Source organism: Lissotriton vulgaris, chromosome 3_1, assembly GCF_964263255.1.
Source record: "Lissotriton vulgaris chromosome 3_1, aLisVul1.2, whole genome shotgun sequence".
Lineage (NCBI taxonomy): Eukaryota > Metazoa > Chordata > Amphibia > Caudata > Salamandridae > Lissotriton > Lissotriton vulgaris.
This window is the reverse complement of record NC_141689.1, coordinates 879,135,680-879,152,001: the sequence shown is the minus strand read 5'-3', so window position 1 is coordinate 879,152,001 and position 16,322 is coordinate 879,135,680. Positions and strand designations below refer to the sequence as shown.

Below are 16,322 nucleotides of genomic sequence, written 5' to 3'. Positions count from 1 at the left end.
GAGCCGAAGCTCCCGACGGCATCGGGGCCGAAGCACCCGACCCGCTAGGGCCCAGACGGGTCCGCTGGGCCCGAAGGCGACACGGAGCCCGTCGGAGGAGCGAGGGACCTCATGGCCATGAGGAAGAGCTCGATCTCCTCCGGCGTCGCGTGCTGCCCAGGGACCGGAGGGTGTGGGGCAGGCCGTGACTCCAACGGAGCCGCGTGGGCGGTGTCACCCGAACCCCCGGCCGCGTCGCGCGAGCGTCGGGGGGGGGGGGGGGGGGGGGGGGCGGAGTCGAGTCGGAAGAGCGATGACGTCTCTTCGACTTCTTGTGCTTACCTGACAATTTGGACCCCGAGGAGTGATGCCGACTCCCGGAGCTCTGATGGCTCCGACCCCGCGACTGGTCCCTCGACCTCCGTCCGGACCGGGACCTCTCGCGGCGCGGGGCGACTGCCGGAGTTCGAGCCGCTTGCGGGACCACTCCCGCCTAGCTTTCGAAGTCAGGGCCCGGCAGTCGGAGCAGGTCTGGTCGTCGTGGTCGACACCGAGACAGTGGAGACACAGACGGTGAGGGTCGGTGACCGACATCAGTCGGTCGCAATCCTCACAAGGCTTGAAACCTGGCATCCCTACCGGCACCGTCCGGAGTCGAAGACTCAAGAAAAATGATCAAAAGGGATCGTAAAAAGTTTAGTCAAAAAATGACTAAGGTACCACTTTTTCCGGTTCTGCGCTGCTGGTGCGGAAAAAAGAAGAACTGACGTCAGCACGTGGAGGCGGCGTCTAAGTACTCCGGCGACTTCATCACGGCGCCCACGACGCCGACGACGGACGCGGAGCCGCAGACGACGCCTACCGATGCGCAAGGGTACTGCTACGCAAAAATTTCCGGATCCAGTCTGATGCCTGGGGATATTCTAAGGTAAGGAATCTAATACTAACCTGTTTCTTTCAGATCCGATCCACAGGGAGGCCTGTGGAGGGCTTGGACCAGGTGCCCAACAGAACGTCAGTGAGGGCCTCGTTGAACAGCAGGAGAGGCTCCGAGGAGCTTGCCTTCGGTTTGAGGACCTCAGTGAGGAGGTTAGTTCTCACGGCCGCGACTGGGAGCTCAAGAGCCGAGGCCTTGGCTGCCTGAGTCAACACCACAATGTACGCAGCCCCCTCCTCCGTAGCCACGGTAGGAGGGGAGGCAAAACCAGTGTCTTGGGGCGCAGTGTCCACACCACTGGCTTCCCCAAGTTCGCCCGTCCAGTCCTGACTCAACTGGCACTGCAGTGCCAGAGGGTCCTCAGACCCCTCCCAATCCCCCTCGTCCTCCATCTCCTGAAAGTCAGGAAGAAAGGATGGAGCCGGATCGTCAGTGAAAGGCTCACCTATCGGCAGATCCGGACCGGGATGGGGATCGGGCACGTCGCCACCCAAGGAAGGCGCCGGGGGCGACTCCCTTGGTGACGACGCCGGTGGAGGGGTCGTAAGGTCGACCGGCGTCAACACGGATCCAGGCTTGGATCCTGAGGAGTCCTGCTGCGTCGGGACCGAAGTCGGCGATGGCGCCGGGGCCAGAGCCACCGGCCCACTTGGGCTCCCAGATGGGTCCGCGGGGCCCGAAGGCACCTCAACGGGGCCCGACGGAGGGAAGCGCGACTTCATGGCCGTGAGGAAGGCGCTTATCTCCTCCGGCATCGTGTTCAGCCCAGGGACCGGCGGATGTGGAGCTGGATGCGGTGCTTGCGGCTCCGGCGGAGCTGCGTGGGCTGTGTCGCCCGAACCCCCGGCCACGTCGCACGACCTCCTCCAGGACCGGGACCTCGAGCGGCGCGGGGCCGATTGCCGGATCTCGAGTCGCTTATGGGCCAGCTCCTGCCTAGCTTTCGACGTCAGGGCCCGGCAGTCGGGGCACGAGTTGTCATCATGGTCGGCCCAAGGCAATAAAGGCACTGACGGTGGGGGTCAATAACCGACATCAGTCGGTTACAGTCGCCACAGGGCTTGAACCCGGGCATCCCTACCGGCACCGGAGTCGATAAAGGACTCGAGAAGATCCAAAACAGATCAAAAAAAGTTAGTCAAAAAATTACTAAGGAGTACTGCTCTTCCCGGATCTGTGCTTGCTGGCGCGGAAAAAAGAACTGGCGTCTAAGTACTCCGACGACATTATCCCGGCGACCACAACGCCGACGACTGACGCAGAGCCGCAGACGACGCCTACCGACGCGCAGGGGTACTGCTACGCAAAACTTTCCGGATCCAGTCTGATGTCTGGGGATATTTTAAGGTAAGGAATCTAACACTAACCTATTTGTTTCAGATTTTACACTACGTGTTCAGAAGCAACATCGCAACTTCCTGGAGATGAAGCACGCTTTGAGGGACCAAGACATCAAATATGCCATGATGTTTCAGGCCAAGCTACAAATTGAGTGAGAGGGTAAATTGTGGTGGAGGTCAATTCGGGAGTATGATGGGCTGCCGACGTGTGGGTGTACTGTTCCCCACGGGGGCTCCGGACCTGCCAGACGTCACATTGGCCAAGGGCCGAGGACCAGCTGGAGAGGAGCTTCGCGGTGGCGAAACGGGCTCCGGACTGGGTCCCCGTTGTATCGCGCCAGGGCTGCAGAACGGCGTTAAAGTCCCCCCCTACCACCATAAGACCCTGCGTAAGGGAGGAGATCACTCGTGTTAGGTGGCGAACTGTTGAAGGCAGGAGTGGGGGGGGAATGTAAAGACACAGGAGGCTCAAGGGGCGCCCCTTGATGGTTCCTGAGACGGCCACATAGCGGCCCTGTGCGGCTTTAGCCAGGGTAAAGGGAAGCCCCTTCCTAAGTAAAATAGCCACCCCTCGGGATCCCCGTGTAAAACCAGAGTGCCAGACCCTGTCAAATTCATAGCGAGCTAAGAAGTTGCACTGTGTACCCAGGAGGTGCGTCTCTTGGAGAAAGAGGATGTCCGGCATGTGGCGGTGAGCAGCGCGGAGGACAGCCGTGCACTTAATTCGGTCCAAAAGGCCATTGACGTTCCATGAGAGGATGTGGATAGGTCTAGTGAGGGTGGAAGTCATCTAAGGAATGGACTGTGGAGGGGCGGATAACTACTTAGGACCCTACCCACCCAGAGGGGAACACCCACCCAAGCCTGTGCCCAGAAGCGGGGCCATGGAAGGTGATTTGCTCTTCAACTGTGGAAATCAAAGATGGAGGAAACTCAGCTACCGAAGGGAACCCCCAATGGCGGCCCATGGGCGGCCAAAAATAACAAACTGATGGAAGATGTGATCTGCGTGTCAACTGTGGATCAGTCAGAAAAACATGGGTACCAAGAAGAACTGCAACCAGCGGCCCGTAGGCGGTGAAACAAAACAAAAAGTCGAGGAACAACGGTCCCCTCGTCCCTCCCAACCCCCCCAACATCCCCCACCCTACACTTCTGAAGCGGAAGCATCTGTTGCCCAAGACCCCAACTACAAACTACACCACAAAAGGTGATTCGCTACTCTAAAACGGTTAGCAAACAATCAGTCAGGAGCATGGCTGAGTCGTACCCTTCTCTATATATATATGGATGCTTGCCCACAATAAATAAGCATGGAGTGAATAACCAAAAGTCGCAAGATGGCGCAAGTTCAGGATGGCAGTAAGAAGGTAAACCGTGGCCGGATCTTCCAGCGGAGCCGAGGGAAAGCCCTCAGCGCGGGGCCAGGGATAGGTGCATCATTTCAGGTCCTGAAGGGTAGAATGCAGGCATACAACATGTAACCCTGATCACACACCCTCCTCCCCACCAGAGCCACGAATCACGGGGCAGCCAGACAGGTCTGAGTCCGACAAGGCCCTCCCCCGGGTAACGTCTGATCGTGGAACGCTACCCATGTCGATAAGGGAGGACACCAGGGTGGGGGAGGAGGCCCTCTGGCTCAAGGTTTGAATCGGGGAGCGCCGGGATCGTGCCCCCGGCGACCGAGAGCTCCCCCCCCGTCGGTTGCCCCGCCGTCTGGACCCCGTGCGGCACCGCTGCGCCTTGGGCACCTCCTGGCCAGAACAGTCCGTTGCCTTCGGGACAGGGGTAGGGGACGTACTAGGTAGAAGGAGCTGCTCTTCCATAAGCCAGGTCCATGCCGCCTGTGAAGTGTCGAAGAAGAAGGTTTTTTCCTGAAAAAACACCTGAAGGTGGGCCGGGAAGAGAAGCCCATAGCCCTAAGTTTCTGCTTGACCTCATCGTAAGACCGGCGTTGTGTCTGCACCTCCCTCAAATAGTCCGGAAAGACCATGATTTTGGAATTTTGGAAGTGCACTGGACCTTGCACCCTGGCGGCCTCAAGAATCCCGTCCCTGTCCGGAAAATTAAAGACTCGAAGGATAATGGGGCGGGAGCCCCAGGAGGGGGTCCCAAGGTGGAGGCCAGGCATCCTTAGCGTTGTGGGGGCCGTTGTGGAGATTAAGCAAGCTATTGCCCAGAGTTGCAGAGTGGGACTCAATGATTGGAAAAGGCACCGAGGCGAGAATTATCAGGTCCGTGGAATTTTGAGCCCAAGACCCGCCGAGGCGGGGAATCGAACCCTGGTCCAGGGCTAGACCTCTGCATCAGGGTCTGCCGCTGTAACCATTGAGCCACACTTCTCCAGGAGCTAGGAGCAAGGGAGCTGTGAGCTCGCTCCCCCGCAAACCAGGGGGAGAGCTTTTCTTTGGGGATCCAGGACCAGATCCATGTCTCGATGAAGATGTCAGTGCGTCCCTTCTCCACTACCTCGGGAAAACCCAGGAGGCGTAGGTTGTTTCTCCGGGCCCTATTTTCGGCGTGCTCGGCCCTGCGATGTAACTCCGCGACTGGGCCGGCAGGCGGGCCATTTGGGATTTGGGAGAGCCCACATCGTCCTCCACCGTGTAAAGACGGGACTCCGCCTCTAATACGGGCCGTGGCATTACGGAGGTCTTGCCGGATCAGTGCCACATCAACCTGCACTTCACCTATCTTGGTTTCCACTGAGGTCTGCGATGCACTGATCGCCTGCAGGATAGTGGAGAGGTCCCCCCTGGTCGCCCCAGGTGCCGCTACAGCCCCAGCCACTGGATCGCGATCAGGCTTGGTGAATTGGTCCATTTTCGTTTGAGTTGAGGGGCCAGTGGCATGAGAAGCGCGGTTCTTGCCCATGGTTCCAAGAAGTAGGTGGAGGTGCTCGTCTGGGGGGGATGGGGGGGGGGGAGGCTGGGGGGGGGCACACACGCAGCAGTGCCTATGCAGTCGCCCCGCCACCCGGTATGGCGGGCGATCCCTCTCCCGGTCCCCACGATGGAGGGAGGTGTCCGTTTACCAGGGTAGCACACCCCACAAGACAATGGCGGCCCTCAAGGAGAACACAGTGGGCCCAAGACTCCAGGGCCCCTCCACAGTCCCCAGCCCCAAGATCCCGGGCCTCCAGGCTGGAAGAGGGGGCAGGCACACATGTGCGCCACCCGACCCGGCAGGCGATCTGCCTCACGCTAAGTCACAGCGTCACCACAGCCCGCAGTCTATGGGGGGAAGAGGGGGATCCCCCAGTCCGCAGGTTAAGGTAGGCCGGGGGACTCGACGGCCTCCAAAGTCTAGCACTCCCCTTCCGGTATGTCAATGGGTAAAGGGGGGCAGCTCACCTACCAGCAGGGCCTACCATCCGCAGCCACTCGCCTGTCCCGCACCAGAAGACAGGGCCCATACAGCGAACCCCCCGCCTCCTCACCTCGTATGGACCGCAACGTAGGACACCGGAGCTGGAGGCCGCTTCACAGTCCCGGGCCGCAGCTCAGCCCTCCGCCTCAGGCAGCAGCCGCGGGAAGGAGGTCAACCGGGGCGTCCGGCCGAGGAATCGGGCCGCGTGGGGGCCGCCATTTTGTTAAGGGAAGGCCGCTCGGAGCGGAGGACAGCACGGGCAGCCTGGGCACCAGGCAGGCCCTCAAGTGGGTCAGGGCGAAGCAGGCAGGATACTGGAGTCGTCATAGAGACTGTGGGACGTTGATGGTCATTTACAGTGGGCCGATGCAAGGCGGATGACGGAGGGGGTCCGGAGCACTCTTAGAGTGCGACCGCCATCTTGACGCCTCAAGCCACGCCCCTAACATGTCCAGATTTAATTGTCCTTATTACTGATGATGGGGGGTAGAATGGAAACGTCACTCTCTGTGCTTACCTGGAATGTAAATAGCATGGGAGATAGGATTAAGCGGGGAATAGTTCAACAATACCTGAAGAGGCAGGCGCCAGATGTGGTGTTACTTCAAGAAACACACATGGTTGGTAATAAGACTAAAGCCCTCACCAGATGGGTATACGAACTCCTAGAACATGCAGGATATACCTCAGGCTCTAGAGGGACGGGCATCCTAGTCAAAAAGAACCTGGCATTAATGGAGAAACGCACATGAGCGGACATGGAGGGTAGATTTGCGGCCCTCAAGCCTCAACGGGAGGGGAAAGCTCTCAATGTTGTTTCGCTATACTTGCCGCCAGCACTGGGTAATGAGGCACTGACAGACCTGGGTAAGATAATAACAGACCTTACGGTGGGTACCTTACTCTTGAGAGGAGATTTCCACATGACTATGAATGACCAGCAGTATAGATACCCACAAAGACCGGGGCGAGGCAAAATGTGTTGATGGCAGAATTTGCCACAGCCATGGGACTGTCTGAAGTATGGCATGCGTTGCAACCAGATGGAGCCCAATACACTTATTTTTCTAACGCACACAAAAGCTCATCCCGTATTGATTAATTCCTAACCTACACAGCTACAATTGGCCACTTCCGAAATCCCCAGGCACTGCCGAGGGGTATATCAGATCACTCCCCAGTACGAATTGAATTCACACATGGGAATCCTCAGCCATGGGCCACAATCACCCTAAATCCCTGGCTCCTGAAAATCCCGGATATTAAACCGGAACTACATACACAGACGACTAACTACTTTAAAGAAAACGTGGGTTCAGTTGATTCAGCGCTCACAATATGGGAGGCCTTCAAGGTGGTACTGAATGGGCAGGCACTGTTGCTTAAGATGGGATACATGAATAGGAAATGCCAGCAGCTGGTACAATTAGAAAGTGAGCTCTAGCAGTTAGAAGCTGACAACACTGGGGCACCTTCAGAAGACACGCTTCACCGTCTCACACTTAAGAGGAATATAAAATTAAAACTAGGGAACAAACAATGGTCAAACTACTCCGCACTCAACATAGAATATACGAACTAGGAGACAGGGCTGGTAAAACCCTGGCCTGGCTAGGGAGGCGGGACCAAGGCGAGAGATTGGTGCCCCAGTTGACCCTAGCTGACGGCACACATCCAAGGGACATTGCAGATGCCTTTGCAGGACACTTAGAGCATATCCACTCCCCATTTACTACTTATACGGCAGAGGACTCCCTGCAGTTCCTTTCCGATAGGGACATTCAGATGCTTTCTGACACAGACAGACACATTTGATGAAGACCTGACAGATGAGGAAATCCATAAGGCCATAAGTCAAATCCAGTCAGAGATGGGGCCACATGGGACCCCCATTGAATTTTTAAAGCTGGTCGCTTCTCAGACGGCTCCTCACCTAAGGGCAATGTATAACAAAAGCTGCGAAAAAGGAATACTGCCGGAAGATCAACGTCTAGCCTCCATAGTGGTGATCCACAAGCCAGGGAAACCTATAGATAGCTGTGGGTCCTATAGGCCGATCTCAATTAATGTAGAAGCCAAAGTCCTAGCGACAGGGCTGGCCTCGCGATTGATCACGGTCATTACCTCCCTGGTCCACCAGGACCAATCTGGTTTGATGCCAGGAAGGAATACGGCACCTAATATCCGGTGCCTCCATAATGTACTCGCACGTCGGGAATAAATAGAAAAGGATGCAGTGGTGTTGTCTCTGGATGCCTCCATGGCATTTGACTCTATCCAGTGGCCGTACCTATTTGAAGTCCTTAAGAAAATGAGCTTCGGTCTGAAGTTTCTGGGCTGGGTGAAATTGCTCTACACGGGTATAAAGGGTCAAGTGCTAGTGAACAACTACACATCTTGCACATTCAAACTAAAAAGGGGCACCCGACAGGGATGCCCCCTGTCCCCCCTGATTTTCTCTCTCATGCTGGAACCATTGGCAGCCTGGGTGTGGCAAGATGTCATGGTAAGAGGCCTGAAATGGGCAGAGGTTCATGACGACCGAATATCCCTCTATGCAGATGACATTCTGCTTCATCTTGCCTCTCCATATAGATCTATCCACGGGGTCTTAAATATCTTCACAAATTTTGGGAAATACTCCGGGTACACCATAAACTGGAGCAAATCGGTGCTGTTTGTACTCCGGGGTCCGGACCCTCGGCGGGTTGCTGTGTGGAGGTGGTCACTGAGGGATTCCGATATTACGGAATATACATTACCTCTAGCCCCACTATTTCTACGACCGTAATCTGGCACCCTCATTGTCCCGCCTACGGGCAGATGTGAAACACTGGTGATCTCTGCCTCTTTCACTGGTAGGCCGAGCAGCTCTTTTTAAAATGTTGGCTCTCCCACGCTTTCTCTACATCCTCCAAAATTGCCCGCAATGGGTCCCAGATACGTACTTTTCGGAAATAGAGAGAGCAATTCGGATGCTGTTATGGGACGGTGGGTCTCTTCGCATTGCATTTAAAAAACTGATGAAAGGATTGTACGATGGAGGCATCGCCCTCCCTGACATAAGATTCTACTACTGGGCGTCTCAATTAGTCATAGTGAATCACTGGATCTACTGTTCCCCTTTGGATCCAGGGTATGTATTAGACAGATACCAAACAGGACGAGAAGGCTATCTAGGGGCATTATATTCAAAAGTGAACAAGAAAAGATACTTTGGGCCCACATCCCACACGGTGACGATCTGGCATCAAGCGAACTCCCGTCTGGGATGGTCAAATATCCTTACCAAAGCCACACCTCTATGGAATACACAGAGACTGGGACACTTATGTCATCAACCCGGCTTTGATAAATGGGACCTTATAGGAATCTCCACTATTGGAGACATGATTAAAAAAGGTTTTATTATCAGGTTTGAGGAGCTCAGGGAATGATATGGAATGGCCCAAGGTGAAATGTACTGATACCTGCAAATTAGACATGCCCTCATCACAGCAATGCCCAATCTCACAGACATACCCGAGACATCACAGCTGGAAGATCGATTACTAGACGGACCGCTACACTCAAAAGCTATATCACTGACATATAAAAAATTGTGCAACAATCTACCCAACACGTTTCATAAACTACGAGAGCAATGGCAGAGAGACCTGGGACTCATTGACGATGAGGACTGCCAGATAGCACTAATGTCCCCCAGAGAAGCAGCAATTACTCTCCGTTTCAGATTGATTCTACTCAAAATTTTACACAGGTCGTATCTATCCGGGGTAACTAGCAAAGATAGGCACCAGATCAAACACGATGTGTCTCCGGGGCTGCCAGCACGCAGCCACCTTTTACCACACGATTTGGGAATGCCCAGAGATACAAAGCCTATGGGAGGGAGCCACAACCCATATTCAGAACGTCTTAGAAAAGGAAGTCACCTTCACACTATGCCTGGGTCTTCTTAATATATGGAACCGATTGACCTCACAGAGGTGGAACAACAACTAACTACACTTGGTTACACCCTGGTTAAGCGTGAGATTGCGAAGGGATGGGGGCGGTGGTCGCCTCTACTTCTAGATTGTGGGTGAAAGAACTAGAGAAATGCATGATTGCTGAAACTGAAGTGTTCAAATCACGGGGGTGTCCGAAGTAGTGGGATAGGAAATGGGGCAAATGGAATGCTTACCGGGGCAACCTATGTGTATCCCCAACAGTAGAGCTAGAGACGCAAAGAAAGGAAGAATGTGATGATGAGATAATGTTTGTAACCGTTTTCTCCCCGCTTACGACAAAGCAGCACTCAATTTGATAATCTATGTGACTTTTATGTTGAAATAATAAAAAGATTACACACAAAAAAAAAACTTGATTATGCTAATGCTGTTTATGCGGGTCAACCTCTGTCTGCATTGCACAAACTTCAAATTAACTAAAATGAAGCAGCATGGCTGATCTTTCTCCTTTCTCAGTATTCAGACTGCACACCATTACTTAAAGAGCTGCACTGGCTTCTAATAAAGGAGCAAAAATGTTTTAAAGTCTGTTGTATGGTGTTCAAATGTTTGAAAAGTACCGATCCTAACTTTCTAACAAAAGAAGTAAGAGTTACATACCCTTCCGCAACTTGAGATCCAGTTAAGAAAATCACATTCTCACACTAAGACATCATAAACAAAGGTCAAGAAGTCGAAATTTCTCAATAGTAGCCTCTTCTGCATGAAATACTCTACCAGATAAAATTTGGATGGAGCAGGACCTAGAGACCTTTCGTGGAATACTGAAACTTGATTATTAGAACAGGCTTGTGGCATTAAGTAATTCTATTTAGGCTCTCAAAAGCTCCAGTACATTTTTAAGTACCTTGAAACCTTTGGTGAACGTGTGCTCCAAAGGTTTTAATAATAATAATAATAATATTCTGTGCTGGTGTTGATTGATTCTGCAACTCTTTGTCTTACATAGCTCACTTGCAGTAGGAAATGCAGGTCTATTGTAAGGGTATTTGGAATTTGATAGGAAAGAACTACAGTAAATCAGAGACAACATTTATGTTCAATGCAGCAAAGTAAGCAGCAGCGATGAGTCAAACACAGTTAAACGGAAGGGCTGCTGCCTGGGCTCACATGGGTTGAAGCAAAAGTTAAAGCCCATCTTTCCTCCTTATACATTGTTTTAAGGCATTATATGCATGCACTGGTGGGAAAAACAGGCAATCATTCTTCAGTGTGGCACATTAACTGGGAATCTGATTCATCCTGTAGCCAGATTAATCAATCTAAAATGATCTCATTAGCAGATATAAATAGATATTCGCAGGATAGAGATAAGTCAGTCTAAAAATGGACTGTTCAATAAGAGCATCTCGTTAACAACTCCCCCACTATTCAACAGGTATACATGAAGTTGTGTTGTATTTTTTCTTTGCTTTTACTCAAATATGTCACAAAATTCCATTCAATAAAATACAGTGTAGGCAGCTTACCAATCTGTAAAATCACACTGCAAAACGTGCAAGAGGCATAATTACCAAAGTGTTGTATAAACTGATGTCTCCTTCAAGACCACTCCTCACATGGAAAAACTTCACAATAGGCACTTTTGCTGTCGTTATGGGCAATATATTTCGCAGTCCTGATATACAAACATATGTTGATGCTTCAGTACTGTTTACATTTTTTTGCACACAAACACAAAAAAACACGAGGCAAGACATTGTGTAACATTAAAAATGTTTATCTTGTGAATACATGACTAAATATCATACTGCAGTCTTGCCTCGAGGTGCTGAAGTAAAGTAGATGTAAATATAGACACTGCGGGCCTGATTCACAAAGGTAACTTCATATGTCAGATCAAATTGCGATAACACAAACTAAAGCAGACAGCATGTGTTTACCCCCTCCCCCAAATACCTAGTTTAATTCTTAACTAATCGTTAACCCAGATAGAGGATGAGAAGCATTTGCCACTGGGAGTTTGTAGCCACTCCTAGATATCAAACCATACATTTCCCAAAGGCGGCCAATGCTACAATCCTGATTTCTAGGTTACAGACAGCTTTAGGTGTCTTCCAGATTTAAAATCAGCACAACATATATATAAATGAGCTTTAGGTTAGCCACCTTCAGCCATTTATTTGTTAGGGCAAGCCCTTCTTCGGGTATTGGTTTACTGGGTTGCACATCACATTTTGGTACCAGCCCAGTCATGCACTTCAGAGTTGCCAACATTTTTGTCATCGATATTTAACATTGGTGAATAGTGAAAAAAACCTCCTGCAAGCATGCAACAAGCTGATCCTCCTCCCTTGCAGTGTCCCACCTCCACAGGATGGTGGTTACCTCAAGAGCAGCTGAAGGCGCAGATATCAGGCTACAACTACCTTGGCTACAATAACTCTGAGGTATAAGGATTAAAGGATGTTATCTATGAATGGAGTTTCCACTGAAGGAAAGATAAATCCCACTCAAAGATGGCTACTGTTTTCAAGAGACAAACCATCTTTTTGTTTGCGTCTGATACACAACCTTCACAAATGAGCATTCAGAAACGTGATCATTCTTTTATTTTCTCGTAAATTATAAGCAATTGATGATGCAACGAAAATGAGGACTTCTTCAGTGATAGTGATGTCTTTATGTACCATGCACTTCAACAAAGTGACAAGCCAGCAAAGGCTGAATCCCTTTCCTGGTACTTAGAACTATTAAGGAATGCCTTGTTTCCTGTGAGAATGAAAGTAAGTGTTTCAGATAGTGCAAATTATTGTGGCTATACAGGTACTGGACCAACATTAACAGATGGAATGGAAAACCTGGCAAGGTGCTGAGGGGACACTGGCCAAGCATCGGGCCATTCAATATGATTTGTACCTAAAAGGATGTTTGTTACATGGCGCGTGGACTTTGTGTGTCAACATGTGAAATCAATGATGGAGATGAGGCAGGTGAGTTTCTTGTGAGTAAATAGGCAAGCAAGGGTTCCTATATATCCTTGCGGCATGACCGGAACGGTATTAACTCCCAGTAGTATGAGAGTTGTTAGGAGCAATAAGGCGCATCCAACAACCAGGCCTCTACAATGGGGGCCAGTTCATGGCTACCATGCGTTTAGCTAAAAGCAGTAACATAGCTATGAGTCTGCAGTTTCCCGCTGTGACCTGCTTGACTTAGCCCAGTAACACAGTCAATGGGGAACTGCAGACCGCTGTCCAGTTATTTCCTGTAATATCGTAAAAACTTTTTCCCAAAAATACTCTGGGGCAGTCCCACGCCAAGTTGAGAAAGGAGGCCTGTGGTGCGCTACAATGAAGGTAGCCAGGGTCAGAAGCCAGCCCAATCCCATGTAACTGTGCTGGGTTGTGATAAATGCGATGTAAGAATTTCAAGTGGGTCAGTCACAGCCTGTAGATGGGTGAAAGAAGGTCCAGCTGGCAGCAGTAGAATAACCAGTGGGAGTCCGTTAGTGAGGGGCCAATATATTCGCCCAACAGCTTTAGAGCTCTGGGAGTCACCACTGGAGAATAATGCTGCATAGTATTGTACAGTTGTGTTATCAATTTACACGGGGAGGGGGTAGTAAGGATGTGTTCTAGTGCCTTAAGGTACAGTGGCTGATCTGGGAAAGTATCATTGATAGTGCGACAAGTGGCCCTAATTTGATAGTATAAAAGGAGGTCCAGTGTGGTGGGTGTTGTTGGAGAGCTAGCTTCCAGGGATTGCAGGAAGGTGTCCGCTGGATATAATTTCAAAAAGGAAAGAATGTTATGGCACCATGCCCTTAGCTTGGCACCCTGGTCTTGTAAAGGTGGCATCAGTGGGTTATTGCCCAGGGGGATCGACGGGGCATATATGTGAGCGAGTCCCATTTCCGAAGCACATCCAATGCCCATCGGACACACACCACCGTGTCCACCTCTGTTCCCGATGCCTTATAAGGGAAATATAATGCCGTAGACAATGGGCATGGGGCAGCACGATTTCTCTCAACTGCAACATTAAGCTGATGTGGAGTCAGGTAGACCCAGCAGTGTAAGAATTCCACCTGGGCACAGAATGTGTATAATGTTATGTCTGGCACGCCCATACCCCCCTGGGCGAGATGCAAAGTAAGTATCTTCCAGGAGATGTGGGGCTGACTTCTTGCCCACACCAAGGTAATTAAATTAGACCGCAAACGACACAGGAAAGGGCCTGTGATCGGTAGGAGGACATTAAGAAATAAATATAAACATTTGGGAAGAACCACCATTTTGCAAATGGCTATACGGCCAACCAATGAGAGGTGTAATTTAGACCAGATAGGAATCCTATCCTTCAACCACTCGATCACACAACCATAATTAGCTGACCATAACTCCTGTGGGTCTTGGCTAAGCCATGCACCCAGGCAGCGTACTGGATTAGCTGCCCACCTCAGGGGATAATCAGTGCAAAATCGGCGTGTACTATCTTTGAGGGGAAAGAGTATGGATTTTGGCCAGTCTATTTGTATACCAGCAAAACCTTCAAATCGGATCACCTCCCGCGTGTTCAGCACCAGGTTATTGAGGGGATCACATATTGTAGGAACGTAGGATCTGCTTTCATGGTCACGCCCCACTTTTTGCTTGTGTCATTCTGTTTTTCTGACTAGTCTGACTGGGATCCTTCTAATCAGGACTCCAGTCACAGTGTTCTCTAACTAAATTGGACTATGGTAAGTACTTTGATACCGTTCTAATTGACTACTGGTGTACCTTTCCAAGTCCCTAGTATATGGTACTAAGGTACCCAGGGCATAGGTACACCAGGGCTCTCCCACTGGCTGCAGCATGTATTATACCACCCATGAGAGACCACTCAAACTGTGACTACAGGCCTGCAATTGCAGCCTGAGTGAGCAGGTGCTAGCACAACTCACCACAGATATAAAACACCTTATATCTGAGGTCACTGCACTTAAAACCTATAAGTCACCCCTAAGGTAGGCCTTTCAATCCTGAAGGCAGGATGCTTGGTTATAAGTGTGAGAGTGCTTTGCATGAGCAGGAAACCCTCTACAAACCTAGGAATCGATTCTACAGGCTTTGTTAAGTGCGGTCGGCCATTTTATACATATAGTAGACATCAAGTCAATTACGAGATGTCTAACTATATATTGGCTGCACCAAAACCGGTCATGTTTGGTATCAAACATGTTGGACTACTATTACAACTACGATTCCAGGTTTGGATGTAGGATACCATGGACTGGGGGCTCCCTAGGGACCCCCCCCCCCCTGTATTCCTGGTACAAGCCTTTCAGGCTAGTGCTGCTGCCAACCACAGACATGATTTTGCCCTCCTGCTGCTGAGCCAGGCTCGAGCAGGGAAGGTAGAACAATAGGTTTCCTGTTACAGGGAGGTGTACCTACCACCCAGACAGGACTTAGTGTATTGGGTTAGGGTGGAGGCACTTGCCAGTGCCACCAGACTACTTTAGGTTTAACTCTTTTTATTTGAAATCTGCACCTGGAAGACAAGTCAATCAGCGCAAACATTACATCATCAACAGCAGTCGTATACATGAGAAGGGTAAGGAGAAGGCGTAAGGAAATGAGCATAACAGTCCAATACCCATCTAACCTGTGGCAGCGATGACTTATAGGGGAGAATGCACAGTGCCAACCAAGTGGAAACCCCCCTCCCCTCCCCCCCAACTCCCCCTGCCCCTCCCTCCCCGTCCAGTGCTCGAGTCAGTCTCTTCCAGCGTCTTCTCGCCAGGTCTTGAGTCAGAGTTCCCCTGATTTCTCCTCATTAGGCCTCCCCTTCCGGTCCAGTGAGTCGTAACAAGCGGAGGTACCGTGGGCATGTAAGTTCTCTGAATTCAGTAACCAGTAAGGAGCGGAACGGTTGCCAAAGCTCGTCAAATTGGTCCTTATCTCCAGCTAATGTAAGTGACATCTTCTCCATCCCTAACACCCCCCACAGCCGATGAAGCCAACCTGTCGTGGAGGGGACTATGGTAGTGAGCCAGTGTATTAAGATATTTTGGATCGCTGAGCCTAGGGCAATAGCCATTTGGCGTCCTCTTCGTGAGCGCAGGGGGTACGTGAATGGGTTAGGTAGCCCTAGTATGATGTAGGCAGGGAAGCGAGGCAGTTCGGTGTGAAAATGTGCTTCAATGTCATCGATCACCTGTGTCCAGTATGGTTGTATCAGGGGACAGTCCCTCAAGATGTGCAATAGTGTGCCTATGTGTCCACATCCCCTCCAGCAGTTCTTGTCTTTACTGTGGTCCATCTCACTTATCCGTTCCGGTGTGTAGTACCAGTAAGTGGTTACCTTAGTCAGCGTCTCCAGACTACTTTAAAGAGCACATTTGGTGCCCTCCTTGCATACTCCAGTTGAAACCAGTTCAGAGAGCAGTTGGCTCCCGCTCTGGTGCGAAACTGAAAAAAAGACATGGGAGTATCCTCCCCGCTGTCAAGTCCCTCCCCTGGGAGAGAGTCCTGAATCAACCCAACCATTTCCTTTGGGTCGTTGAGGGCTTACCTGTGGGTGACTCTTCTGATTCGTGGGACAAGATTCAGATCCGAAACAACTTCATCTTCAACCTTCTAGGCGGCGCTGGCCTTCGTTGGACTTCGCTTTGGGAACAAAGACTGCATCTGGAAGACTCTTGCTGCTCCTAGTCTCGTCATCCTACCAGTCTTCTGCGTCGTCTATGCTCCA

General features: G+C 51.0%; 1 protein-coding gene across 1 annotated transcript in view; it reads right to left on the bottom strand.

Annotated features, from left to right (window-relative positions):
- TUT7 (terminal uridylyl transferase 7) overlaps window positions 1–16,322 on the bottom strand; it is a 1,558,036-nt gene that overhangs the window by 591,250 nt on the left and 950,464 nt on the right. Inside the window, exon 17 of the mRNA XM_086961199.1 lies at window positions 11,156–11,259. Within this exon, the coding sequence (XP_086817325.1) occupies window positions 11,156–11,259 (104 nt within the window). The remainder of the gene's footprint in view (window positions 1–11,155; window positions 11,260–16,322) is intronic.